This window comes from Leucopleurus acutus, assembly GCF_964270905.1.
Source record: "Leucopleurus acutus genome assembly, chromosome: 14".
Taxonomy (NCBI): domain Eukaryota; kingdom Metazoa; phylum Chordata; class Mammalia; order Artiodactyla; family Delphinidae; genus Leucopleurus; species Leucopleurus acutus.
In genome coordinates this window covers 81071215-81085320 of record NC_139156.1, presented here as the reverse complement: position 1 = coordinate 81085320, position 14106 = coordinate 81071215, and the positions used below count along the sequence as shown (strand labels likewise).

General features: G+C 47.0%; 1 protein-coding gene across 3 annotated transcripts in view; it reads left to right on the top strand.

Moving 5' to 3' along the window:
* Window positions 1-207: 207 nt before the first annotated feature.
* MAP3K21 (mitogen-activated protein kinase kinase kinase 21) overlaps window positions 208-14106 on the top strand; it is a 55541-nt gene continuing 41642 nt past the window's right edge. For all 3 annotated transcript variants that reach the window (XM_082854970.1, XM_082854969.1, XM_082854968.1), the window contains exon 1: window positions 208-1293. In XM_082854970.1, the coding sequence (XP_082711096.1) occupies window positions 462-1293 (832 nt within the window). In that variant the 5' untranslated portion in view covers window positions 208-461. The remainder of the gene's footprint in view (window positions 1294-14106) is intronic.

The window sequence follows — 14106 nt, the reverse complement described above, 5'->3', positions numbered from 1 at the left end:
CGGTGGGCGGGCCCTGGGGGCGGAGTGGGCCCAGGTGAGGTGGGCTGTCCCTGGAGGCGGGGCGGCCCCTGGGGGAGGGGCGAGGCGGAGCGGACCCGGGGGGGGCGGGCGCAGACTGTGTCTGGCCCAGGGGGCGGGGCCGGGGCGGGCCCTGGGGGCGGGCTCAGGCGGCGGCTAGGCCGAGCGTGCTGCAGGCCGTCCGCAGGCCCAGCGCGCCACCATGGAGCGACAGCCCCGGTGGCCGCTGGCACCGCTGCAGCAGCAGAGGCATCCGAGGAGGAACGGGGGCTGAAGCCGTGGCCTCCGGGTAGTGGGCCCGTGAACACCCGCCGTCCCCGAGCCCCGACTCCTCCTCCCTGCCTTCCCGGGCGCAGGCGGTGACCCTGCCGGACGATGCGCGTCCCCGGCCGCCCCCGGGGCTGAGCCCGCCGCCCCGCGCTCGGCCCTCGCCGTCGCCCTCCATGGCCTTGCCGGGCGCCGAGGTCGCGGCTGACAGGCCGGGGTCGCCGGCGCCGGGCGCCCCCGCCGGCTCCGCGTCGTCGTCGTCCGCCTCCTCCGGCGGCTCGGCCTCGGCCTCGGCCTCGGCGGGAGCAGGGCTGTGGGCCGCGCTGTACGACTACGAGGCGCGCGGCGAGGACGAGCTGAGCCTGCGACGCGGCCAGCTGGTGGAGGTGCTGTCCCAGGACGCTGCCGTGTCGGGCGACGAGGGCTGGTGGGCCGGCCAGGTGCAGCGGCGCCTCGGCATCTTCCCCGCCAACTACGTGGCGCCGTGCCGCCCGGCCACCCGCCCCGCGCCGCCGCCCGCCCGGCCGCCGCCGCCGCGGCCCGGCTCGCCTGTGCACGTCGACTTCGAGAGGCTGGAGCTCCAGGAGCTCATCGGCGCTGGGGGCTTTGGGCAGGTGTACCGCGCCACCTGGCAGGGCCAGGAGGTGGCGGTGAAGGCGGCGCGCCGGGACCCGGACCAGGACGCGGCGGCGGCGGCCGAGAGCGTGCGGCGCGAGGCCCGGCTCTTCGCCATGCTGCGGCACCCCAATATCATCGAGCTGCGCGGCGTGTGCCTGCGGCAGCCGCATCTCTGCCTGGTGCTCGAGTTCGCCCGCGGCGGAGCGCTCAACCGCGCGCTGGCCGCCGCCAACGCCGCCCCGGACCCCCGCGCGCCCGGGCCGCGCCGCGCGCGCCGCATCCCCCCGCACGTGCTGGTCAACTGGGCGGTGCAGATCGCGCGGGGCATGCTCTACCTGCACGAGGAGGCCGTCGTGCCCATCCTGCACCGGGACCTCAAGTCCAGCAACAGTAAGTAAGGGCGGGTGGGGTGGGGGGAGTGGAGGGGGAGCGGAGGACGCAACCGCGCCCAGCGCAGCCCACCTCGGTGCGGGCGCTGGGCGGGCTCCGCGGGGCCAGGTGCTCGGGGGAAGGAGGCGGGGCTCGGCCTCCCGTCGCCGGCAGCCCCTCCTAAGCCGGCCTTCCGGGGCTCAGAGGGCCATCTGGACCCTGGTTACTTGCTTTGGGGCAGGTGATACACTTACCTTGCCGGGTTTCTTTCAGGTGCCTTTTTTAGAAAGGCAGATCAGACTGGCTTGCCGAAGACACAGTTGTAAAAAAATATCGGGGCTTTCTGGAAACCTCACGGTGCTGTTTGGCCTTTGGGTACAATAAGTGGTTCATTTGGACAGAACTTTGCAAACCGAGGCCGTCCTCGGGAACCCATGGCCCCCCGTCTTGCCTAGTGGCCTACATCAAACTGCCCTTCGCTTCAGCTTTACAAGCACTGTGTTGAGGTCTCTCCTTTCCCGCTTTAAATATGGCTTCGTGTCCTTTGACGTTAACAAAGAGTTTTCATTCAGATGTCTCTGCCCATGAAGTAGGTTTTCATTATTGGTTCGGTGGCTTGAGTGTTGGTGAATAGTCTTCAGACCCAGAAACACCATTTGTGCCATCATGCACTTTGGGGTGGATTTCAGAGCAAGTTCATTGTCCTTGTGCAGGTACTTGAAATCCTGAAGACCTGGCCTATATCATTCACTTTGTTTATAAATCAGGGTGCATTTTCCAGATGTCAGTAAGGAACTGACAAATGAACTAAACACAAATCCTATTAAGTTTCATCGTATAGAAGATATAATAGCATTAGCTGCTTAAAGTTTGTTCTCCAGTATTGCAGATCACTTCACATTCTGAGTGTCCAGTCCATGGATCCCATAAGCCTCTCTCCCCAGTGAAGTCCTGTGAGCCTTTGTCTGCTGGAAGCTTGCTGTAGAACCGGGTATTTTAAGGACAGCAGGAGCATTCTGCTTGCTCTGGTTGTTCGCAGTTGCCACAGTTCTGTGATAGACATGGAACCCGGCCTTTTACAGACCTACTCTGTTTCAGGACATCGAATCACCAACACAGGGACTTCTCTGGTGGTGTAGTGGTTAAGACTCCAAGCTTCCACTGCAGGGGGCACGGGTTCAATCCCTGGTCCTGGTCCAGGAACTAAGATCCCACATGACCTGGGGCGCAGCCAAAACAAAAACAAAAAAAATCACCCACACAGGCAAACTCTTTGGGTTGGACTCGTCCTTAGATGGAAGAATTTCTGTAACTATTACTTTTGCATTATGCTTAGGCTGTTTCATAGTAATGCTTGAGGTCCATGTGACCTGTTCACAAAGAAGAGCAAGTTTGCTAGTGTTTGTAAAAGCATAAGGAGGCTAGATTAATCCATGTTCCAACGTAGAAGTGAAAAACTTTAAAAGGACTAATACTGTTAAATAGTGAAAAGAAATAATATGACCCTGGAATAATAACGTGGTTAAATAGTTTTTATTGACACCAGAAAAACTTGTAGGGTGGAACGAGTAGACTGCTGTGTCTCTGGGAGATATTATGTAATCTGAAGGTGATTATATGCTGCAACTTCGTTTTCGAAAGACTTTTCACCCTCAGAATAAGTTGCCAAACTTCCTGGAGCATTTTAATTTCTGTAATTGTCAGGCAGGGTTGCCTTTGCACTTGAAGTATCGTACTTTTTAAAAAGACTTAATTGGCTAGGTCACTCCCCTAGCCAAATGTTTGTTACGATACGACCACTTTTATAGTTTTCTGATTTCTACAACATAGCGTTTTGAATGGGGCCTAAAAGGTGCAGATCACAGCATCTAGACATTTGCCTTATCTTGGATCTGGCGTTATTTATTCAGTGAATAAATGCAGATACTTTGGGACCCTCTTATGATATATGAAGCCATAACTTCTTTTATTTTAATTTTTTAAAATTAATTAATTTATTTAGTTAGTTTTGGCGTTGGGTCTTCGTTGCTGCGCGCGGGCTTTCTCTCGTTACAGCGAGCAAGAGCCACTCTTCGTTGCGGTGCGCGGGCTTCTCATTGCGGTGGCTTCTCTAGTTGTGGCGCACAGGCTCTAGGCGTGCGGGCTTCAGTAGTTGTGGCACAGCGGGCTCAATAGTTGTGGCTCGCGGGCTCTAGAGCACAGGCTCAGTAGTTGCGGCGCACGGGCTTAGATGCTCTGCGGCATGTGGGGTCTTCCCAGACCAGGGCTCGAACCCGTGCGCCCTGCATTGGCAGGTGGATTATTAACCACGGTGCCACCAGGGAAGACCTGAAGCCATAACTTCTTGTTCAGACTGTTTGAGTACAGCAGAGACTCTATTACAGTGTATTTTGTTTGACTTCATTGGTTATTTGCTAATGGTGGTAGTGAGTTAATGATAATGTAAACAAGGTTTTAAAAATCAATATTGAATTTTAGTTTTATTCTTTAGTCTACTCCTGTAACAAAGAACCAGTATAGGACTACTTGGACCAGAGCTAGTAGAAATTATTGTTTAAAGCAAATGTTTAAAGTTATCAAAGTAAGATATGGCTCTCAATATGTTTTCTTTTATCTTTTCTCGGTCTTTTTTTTTTTCTGTCATATAGTCTGAGACAGTGTTTATGTTGAAATAAAAGCTGATCTTGTGATGGTACAAACAACTTTGTCCCTTCTCTAACAGCAAAAGATTGAAAGTTGAGCCACATTAGCAAGTTTTAAGCATCATTTATGCCGTTTAAATATGCTAGGCCCTGTCACTCCCAGATGCAAAGTAAATAGAAAACGCTTTGCTAAATCTGTATACCACAACTAGAGAGCCAGACAGAGCAACCTTGAGTTACTGTGAAAAGGACCAGTTTTATATGCACTCAGAGCAGAGAAAAATCATCATGAGCTGGAACTCATTTATTCAACAGATTTTGAGGGCCCACCCTGTACCAGGCACTTCTGGGCCCCGGGACACAAGTGGCAAAGCAGATGGCAAACAGTGTCCCCTCCAGCACAGGGCTTAGTCTGATAGGGAAGCTAGATGGCAGTCATGAAAATATCAGGAAGTGCTGTAGAGGAAAAGAAAGCATGGAGACGGGCGGAGAGCAAAGGGGAGAAGGATGATGTCTGTGTCTCCAAGATTACCCTGGCCGCTCTGGTGAATGGACTAGTAATTGGCCTGAGTGAAGGCTGGGGAGGTTCTCCAGGCCAGAGAAGACACTGACTTGACTGAGGGCGGTAGCAATGGAAGTGGTTTTCAGGGAAGTTACCAGGACGGAGTGAAAAGAAAATGGTACAGTATGTGAATTGCTGAGGGGGTTTGAATTATTAGAATTTAGTCCTAAGTGTTTTGTTTATTCTGGTGTAGTTCAGGACTGAAAGAAAATTGCATGGCATGATTTATGGTTCCTTTCTTACTAATGTTGCTTACTGTGTTCTACCTTTTTTTTTTTTTTAAAGCTGAAAATAAACGTTCCATGACAAACTGAGCCTGAGACTTTGGTAGCTGCTTATTTGTGTACTTTTTATTTGTGATTAAGCATCATTTTATCCCGATTTTTTTTTTTAGCCCTCTGAGAGTAATTATTATCTATATAATTATCTACAAGGACATCTACAGTCTATAAATAGACATAGTTATACTTATTATGAAATGAAATTTAGAGCTTTTGCTAGAACAAACTACAAAAGGAATCTAAATTCTGTTTTAGCTTCTCTCATTAGGGCAGTGTTAATAAAGGAACTATTTGAGAAAATTATAGCCAACGTGATCTCCAGATAAGGTGCTTAAAAAGCTCATAAGAGTGATCCGGAGGAGCTATTAATTACGCTACTATCAGTTAAGAGAAATGCGTCTTCTCCCTTCTCCTGTCTGTGCAGCTTCATACCACAGCCTCTTCCTATTCCAAGGGTCCAGGGAGATCAGTCCAGAGAGCGCAGTGGTGACAGAGAGCTAATCAGCTTGTGAAACAGAATTGGCTAAAGATGTATTCTTGAAAGAAGAGCAAGCAGAGCAGGTCACCGCATCTTCCCCTACCATTTTTATGCTTGCATATTAAAAAATAAAGAGTCCACTTTTCATTTCTTATAGTTGGAAGGCGGGGCAGTAATTTAGTGCTGGGTTATGCTCACTTTCACTGTGCACCTCTGATCACTCTGTAGTCGCTGTCAAGTGCATTAAAGTATGGGAATGGAAAGAGGAGAGGGGAAATCTCCATCATTTCGGAAGGCCGTCTGTAATTCCTGCTTTCCCACACTAGCCTGGGAGGGTTGAACATTTCCAGAACAGTGCAGCACCGGAAGGAGCCTTGGCTTTGAAGTCAGACCTGGGTTTGAATATTGGTGTCTTCCCCTACAAGCTGTGTGGCCTTGGGCGAGCGATACAACCTCCTTGAGCCTGCAAGTCTTGGCTTCTGATGCTGCAGGGAAAATCTGTTTAATATCTTCTTATCCCTTCCTAGGCAATTGGGTAGATTCCGCATGAAAGTAGGTGGCTTTTTTAGGGGACAGTTAGGAGTCAGGTGTGGCTAGAAAGAAAGCAAGACGGGCTTTTGTTGGGAAGGAGACAGGCGTTTAACAAGTGGCCAGACAACATGGCCTTGAATGCCGCACTGAGAGGTGTGGACTGTCTCACAGCAAAAGCGAGCCATTGACAGTTCTGAGGAGGAAAGTGCTCTGATCTGCTGTAAGACAAACACCTACAAAGAAAAACATATAAGCTTGGGATAATTTGCTTTATGACTGTATCTATCATAGGTTATCAGGGCAGAAATAGAAAATAAAATACTTGGACATTGGTTTGGCATAAATTATTTCTCATTTATGACCAGAGCCTAGTTTTTATAATCACTGTTTGTTTAATGAACGAATTTAGGGCACCAGAGTTAGAAGATAATGACCAGATTTACTATTAACTCCAAATTTCAGTGTGACTGTCTCCAAACCCTCTGTGGTACTTGAAGGGCTCCCAAAAGGTGGAATGAAGGAGTTTTAGGGGCCAGAAGAAGGGTTCCTGGTGAGGTTGGGCCAACTGTGCTGGTTTTATTTTGGAGACTGAAACAAATTTGTACAACTGACTCTGAATCAGTATGAATTTAGTTATTTTTAAAAATTCATCTTCTTCAAGTATTGCTTTATCTTTAAGTAAATAATAGTAGTAACAGAAACAATGGCTGACATTTATTTAATGCTTACTAGATGCTGGGTATTGTCCAAACTTTATCCTCATTTATTCCTCACAGCGACCTTTTGAGGTAGGTACTTTAAGTATCCCCATTTTACAGATGAAGAAACTGAGGCCAGGGATTAATTGACTTGATCAGGGTCACTCCACTTGTCAGGGAATTGAATCCAGGGCCTCTAATCCCAGAACTTGGTTACCAGTTCTCAGATGCTTGTTCTCAGAACCCCAAAGAGCTTTTGTTGATGTGGGTTCTAGCTATTGATATTTGCCATATTAGAAATTTAAAATGATAAATCTAAAGGTATTTAATATAAAAGTAACAATAGATCCGTTACATGTTAATGTAGAGGGAAACCCTTATTTTACAAAACAAATTTAGTGAGGAGAGTGGCATTGCTTTACTCTTTTGAAGCTCACTTTGATGACAAAAAGGAAGACAGATGAACATTCACAGCTGCTTCTGCATTTAATCTGTCGCCACCTTAGGGCTGCTCCGGGTCCCGGGACCATACTTTGAGAACCCCTAGGCCAGATGGCCCGTTCTGCTGATGGAGAATGGCACTCCAGAGTAGCTGCTCCCACACCTAATGTAGCATCAGAAGCTCCCCATAAACTTCTAAAAATAAAATTCTCTGTCTCACTTTTGGATATTCTGATTTGATTGCCTTAGTTGGGAACAAGCAATGAATTTTTTTCTAACATTTTATTTTCAAAATCTTGGACTATACAGAGTTGAAGGAGCTTTTAAGTAAACACTTGTGTACTCACCACCTAGATTCTACCATTAATGTTTTACTAAGTTGCTTTAATACAAACCTCACCCTATGCTTCCATCAATCCATCCTGAGCTTGGGATGCAGCAAGATATTTTTTTAAAAAGCTTTTGGGTGATTCAGGTGCAGAGCCAAGTTTGGAAGCTGCTGTCCCAGGGACCAGATGTGTGGGTCCGTTCTCATGGTTCTCTGGGTTGGTATAGAAATTCCACCATGGCCACAGACTGTATCCCACATCCAGTGAACTGTCTGGTGACATTGGATGGCTGGGTCACAGTAGGCACTAAGTGAGGGGTACGGGTGGCTTATTCGGGGCTTGTGTCTCTGGGGAAAGGATTATCCAAGCATTTGTCCCACTGACCTGGGGGGACAAATGGTGCTATTGTGGCATCTAAGATTTGGGCTCTGACTCTACTACTCTCCAGCCATGGGCTCATGGGCCCCGACTTTCTGAATAGGGTGATGTGAGGATCAGTGAGAGAGTATATGCCTGGCATCACCACACTTTCCCCTGCAGGTCCAGATGATAAATGATAAATATGATTGCTTTGCAGACCATCTAGTCTGTTTTGCAACTCTTCAAGTCTCCTGTTTGGCCCATAGGATATAGTTTGCTGACCCCTGGTATTTGTCAAAGTATGTAATAAACTGTAAGCTGCAACCTAAGTGTAAGCTGGTGACTATACTCATTTTTACATATGGTTTGGAAGCTCTCTGAGGGCTTTAAATGTTTCCTGATTTGTGTGTGTGTGAACTCCTTGGTACCTGAAAGTTTTCTACAGTTCTTTGTAACCCAAGGACTTTATTGTTATTCATTCTGCAAAATATAGTGCCACGTGGTCACACATCTGTTCATCTCGGTTGGGTGTGAGGGTCTTTTAGTTCATCTGGCTCTCTTGGTCCAGGCCAGCCAGTGGCACAAGGAAACAGGCCTGAGCTTTGTTCCTTTAGGGAGTACTGCCATCTGCACGCTTTGGCAGGTCTACTTGTAACTTGGGTTGATAAATTGAGGGTCAGGGAGAAGGCAGGAGGTACTGAGTTACCAGTCGTAACTGTTTCACTACCAGAGTTCACTACTAGGACATTTTTTTACGCTCTTTGAAAAAGAGCAAATCACTTGCCGTTTGGGGGAAGTATCTTGATTGTATATAGGTTGTTTGAGTGATTGTTGGCTTAATTGACCTTCAGGAGTTATTTTGTTTCAGGTTTTCTGCAAATACTGACTCTAACATCAACTACATTACTTTCCGTTTACTGATATGTTAATGGAGCATGTTATGGAAGATTCCTCCCTCATCAGTTTACTTTGTTCCATACCTTGACAAAATATTGAAAATACTCCGCTGACAGAAATAGAGAGCTTGATTTTCACGCAATGAAATGTAGGAAGTTTTCTCATTAAAACTGTGTGTTGTGTGTGTCCATGAAAAGGTTTGTACCGCGGCGTTTGCTTTTGGTGTTAAGAGCAATGTGAAGCTGTGTTTTAGCTGACCGCGTCTCTCTGGACTTTGCAGAAGTCTCTCTCCTTGTGTTTAGCGAGCTGACTCATTCATTCACATCACAGTTATTTGGTGACTGTGTACTACGTGCCAGGGACGCTCCAGGCTCTGGGTGGTCAGTGGTGAGCAAAGCAGAAGCAAATTCCTCCCCTCGTGGAATTTACATGCCAGTGGGCAACATGGACATTAAAGGGTAAATGGTGAAAGATGTAGTATGGTGGAGGGTGGTAAGTGCTCAGTAGAAAAAAGTTGAAAGGAGGGTGAAAATGTTGGGGTGAGGCGTTGACGGCTTAGAGTGTATGGCTAAGGAAGGCCTTCCAGAAAAGGAAGCAACACCTGAAGAAGGGGGAAAGTGGGTCCTCTGGGGAGACAAACCTTCGTACAGGGAACGGAAATTGCTCCCCAGAGCAGGAGGCCGGTGTGACAGGAGAATCATGAAAGGGGGTCACAGGGCACCAGGGAGTCAGAAGGGGGTCAGACCATGCAGGGTCTCGTCAGCCACTGGAGAGGTTTGGGCTGAGGCCCAGGCTCTGAGTGCCATTGTAGCAGATCACACGGCTGCAGTTTTGAGAACAGACGGAGAACCAGGGTGGAGGCGATCACTTGGGAGTTGGCAGCATGTCTGTGGCATGAAAGCCCTGAGATTGGCTGAGATTATCTGGGGACTGAGTGCTCATAGGAAAGACCAGAGGTCAGGGACTGAGTCCTGGAGGGTCACCATCAATTAGAGGCCCTGGAGACAGGAAGGAACCAGAAGAAGGAGCAGCTAGAAAAGGAGTGAAAACGGGGGAATGTTGTGATGCTGGGGAGCCAGAGAAGGATGTGATTCAGGGAAGAATAATCAGCTGTGTCAGTCACTGCTGATGGATCAATATCCAAATAACTGCTTTGTTGTCATTATTTCTAAAACAGTCTGTACTGTTGAGGGCACAGGTGAGTCGGTTTTCTATAATCAGTAGCTGACTTGACATGGAAAGGCTTATACTAATGCATCTTCTTCCTGCTCATTCTTCCCCTTCCAGTAGTCACTCACTCATGTAACAACTATTTATTGAGTGTATAAAGATGGTAGATGGGGCTTCCCTGGTGGCGCAGTGGTTGAGAACCCCCCAGCCGATGCAGGGGACGCGGGTTCGTGCCCCGGTCCGGGAAGATCCCACATGCCGCGGAGTGGCTGGGCCCATGAGCCATGGCCGCTGAGCCTGCGCGTCCGGAGCCTGTGCTCCGCAACAGGAGAGGCCACAACAGTGAGAGGCCTGCGTACCGCAAAAAAAAACAAAAAAAAACAAAAGGTAGATGCAGTGCAGTAGAAAGAAACCAATATTAAACAAATATTAATCGGGTGCAAATTCTTTCCTCCAGTTGCTTACAATTTAGTTAGAGAGGTGAGACCCACAAGTGAGATAAGGCAGTGTTTAAGTGTAGTAATGGGAGTGGTACAGCTTTAAGTGCGTTAGAAATGCAGAGAACTTCTAGTGAGGTTATGAGGAAGGCACCCAGGGGGACATGGTGTTGATATCTACAGGCTCATATAATATTGGAACAGGGAGACAGTGACAAAGCTGCACATTCTGTTTTCTGTTGTTTGTTTTGTTTTTACTAGAAGGAGAAAATGAGATTCCAAAGGCCAATGGACTTGAAGGCAGTCTCACAGTTAGTGCTGCAGTGCAGCGAATCCAGGGCTGGTGCCCGGTTGCTTCCGTGGGAAATGGAGGCCAGGTATGGTTTTGCGGAGGACACAAGGGGAAGGCAGTCCATGCAGCAGGCACCAGGAGCTCAGAGACACTGACGCAATGCTGTGTTTCTTAGAAGTGGCTTTTAATACACAGAATCATAGAGTGTAGGGTTTTTTTCGGAGAGTCCAGGAAGAGCTGAAAAGATCATGGAGACCGAGGTTGAGCAGGGACTTGAAGATCAGGATGAAGGCCTCCAGAGACTGGTGAGCAGATGAGTGGTGTAGGTGCGGGAACAGACGGAAGAAATGTGAGGAAAATCGGTGCTATTTGGTAAACTTAGAAAGTTATCATTTTTTTTCCCTGTAAATGAATGGTTGATTGTTTTCAGAGTTGAAATTCACAGGGTAACCTTCCTGTCTTAGACTGAGACACAGGTGTTTTGTTAGTATACTCTTTCACATTGTTGCTTTTCTCAACTGATTTCTTTCTTATGACCTTTTTTTTTTTTTGATAACATATTCCTAGTTAAAGGTTAATTAAAATGAACCTTATTTGACTCAAGTGGAATTTGGACCAGCACTCCCATAAATGTTGAGGAAATAGAATGGACACATTGTAATTGCTTTTTAAAATATACATTATATACTATAATTCGGAAAATTCCACAGTGAAACTTCAAAGGAGCCGGAAAAATCGAGTGCCTCATGGTTGAATAAGTAGACAAAACACAAGCTGTAGAGGCTGATTGTTACAGAATGGGGCTAGCGGGGGTCAGAAATCTTTACGGACGTGGCACAGGCAGGGGGCTGAAACACTGGTCGCTAGGTCGCTGAGGAGAATTGACCATTTCTGTGGCCCAGAAGGTGGATGTGCCCCTCTGAGCATGGTCATTCCCGGAGGTCCTCTTCCTGGTGAGGTCAGGAGGCGGAAGCACCCCCAGCCTGTCCTCGGCTGAAACCTGGCCAGGTGCCCGGTCACGTGACCTGTCGGGACACTGGCTATTTCTGGTTTCGGTCACTTTGCCCCAAAGATAAGGAATTTGAGGAATTCTGCTGAACACCTCTGAAATAGAATCCAGAACAATGGGCCTTTCATGGAACTCTAAACTTTTGACGTTCAGAGTGTTATTTTAACTTGTTTTCTGTTAGTTGAAAGCTCCCGTGGAAACTTTGGACTCCGGGTGAGGGCAGGTGTTTTAAAGACCGCGACGCAAAGGCTGCTAATACCGCATTCTGCCAAGGCATTGCTTGAGAAATGCGATCAATTTAAAATATTTAGCTTTTCGTTCTCGCTTGGAGTTCCGTTTGTATTTATTTTAGAGTTGCCTTTCTGAGCTTTTTGTTCCTTAAGGGCTGCCAGGCCTTACTTGGGGCCTGGGGACACAGCGTGGTTTTAATGCCCATTTTAATCAGTGCTTCCTCATGCCTTCCTAATTTGGGTGTTTTTCAGAAGGAGGAGATCATGTATGTGAAAGTGTCTTGGAAAACAAAGTTTTTATAGAACTGCAAGCCATCTTGATCATTAATTTGGAGTCTTTTTTGGTGGTAAGGATATCATTGTTTAAAAGTGAAATTAGTATGTATTATAAGGGGGAAAAATGTAATACAGCTGATGAAGTAGCTAATCTATCTGTTATTTTTTGTTTCTGTGGCTTAAGTATATAGGGTTTTAAAGGATTAAATATTTATTTTTCTTGATATTCATGAGGCACCAGGACTGAGAAATAAATATTCCTTAAACTGAATGGAAGGAAGGAAAATTCAAAAATTAACAAAATGAAGTTTCTGGTTGTTCTGCCCCCTTTTCATAACTGGTAGCTTTATATGTAGCACAGAAGACTGGAAAGATAGTCATGCAGGTGGGATCTGAAGCGTGGCCCTGTATTGTAGCCGTATGATCTGGGATAACATTTCTGAACTGTGAACTGGAGACTGTAATTTCCATTTCATAGAATGGCATGAGGATCCAATGAGATATTATGTGAGTGGAAACAGCTCTACATAGAAGAGGAGTAATAAATGGTAGGCAATAATCTTCTTAGAACTGGTGATACTTATTAATGGAAACTATTCCGTTGGCCACTTGATGTAGAAGGTGCTGCGTTAGGTGATTGGGGGATAGAAGGAGGTGCTTGCTCTCCAAGCCTTACAGTTAGAAGACCGCTTGGGGAAAGGAATATCACAACACAGCAGTATTTATTCAGTATTGGCGACTTATAATAAGTCCCCACTCAGCTGTCTCCTGTTGGTTCTCTCCAGTTGCATTAACTCTGTGACGGTCTAAATTGATGATACGAATGTGAATCTGTTGCAAAGTGAAATTTCAGGCCTTGCAAAGTGATAGGATTTCCTGACATCCGTGAAAGTGATTTTGAAGGTTTGCTAAACACACTTTCAAACCCATCAGTAAAGGGTGTGTGTAGGTACACGTATGTGTCATCCTTACAAAATGCTTACTGCGTCTCAGACCTTGTTCTGAGCACTTTACATGTATTCATTTCCTCCTCTCTACAACGTTATGATGTATGTCCTGTCATAATTCCCATGACAGGCAAGGAAGCAGAAGCACAGAGTCCAAACCGAGCAGTCTGGCCCTGGAGTGCGTGCTTCCATCACTGTGCCACAGCGCCTCCACTTAGATCAGATGATAACTGTCCAGTGGCAGGAAATCAGAAAGGAAGAGCATGGGCAGCTGCATACAGAGAGCTTTCCAGAGGATAAAGAAATCGCTTGTGAAAAATTGATAAAACTGTCACCTGAGCAGTGCAGGCAGTAGTTAGGACCACGGACCCAGGGGTCAGACTGCCTGAGTGGCACTGCGCCTCAGCTGCGTGACCTCGGATGGATTACTCAACATCTCTGTGTCTCAGTTTCCTCATCTGTCAAGTACAGACGATTAATAATATCCACCTATAGCACTGTGGTGGGGATTATCTGATCAAAATACCTGTAAGTGTACCCGACAGACAGAATGTGCTCAGTCAGCGCTCATTATTCCTGTAATATTTGGGCAAGTGGCCCCCCTTAAGATCACATTCCACAGATCGAACATGAAGTGTCTTATGCTAGTCTCCAATTTTGTCTGGATAATTTAGTCTAAGAAACCTCCCACACTTGTTCGTTTTTGTCCTTCTAAGAGTTAGTGCATAGTTGCAACGATGACAAAAATGTTGTTAAATAAAGAATAAAATAAACGGATTTTTATGTTATTTTTCAAGGTGAAACCTGAATAACAACTCTCCCCCGCCCCATAGACATATATTCTGTTAACTGAAGTTTGGATTACTGTTCAATTGGATTCAGTGTTGCTGAATTTTTTTCAGTACGAATTATCCTCTGATAATGAAGACCTGTCTCTTGGGATTTTTGTGAGGCTTGAATGAAATAGCACTTGTGAAGTACAAGGAATATAGTGGATACCGACGATGGCTGGTGACTCTTAGGACCTGGTTCTTATTTCTATTAGGTAGGAAGTGGCATGGGCAAAGGACAGACATAAGAATGGGCCCCTTTTGTTAATTTCACCTGCAAACACTAAGCACCTGCGCTGAATCAGACACGACACAGAGTGGGTGCGCGTGGGTGAGCGTGAATTGCACTACTCTCTCACCATTGTCTTCCTCTCCCTGCCATCTCACCGCCTACACACACACACACTCTCTCTCCCTCACTCGT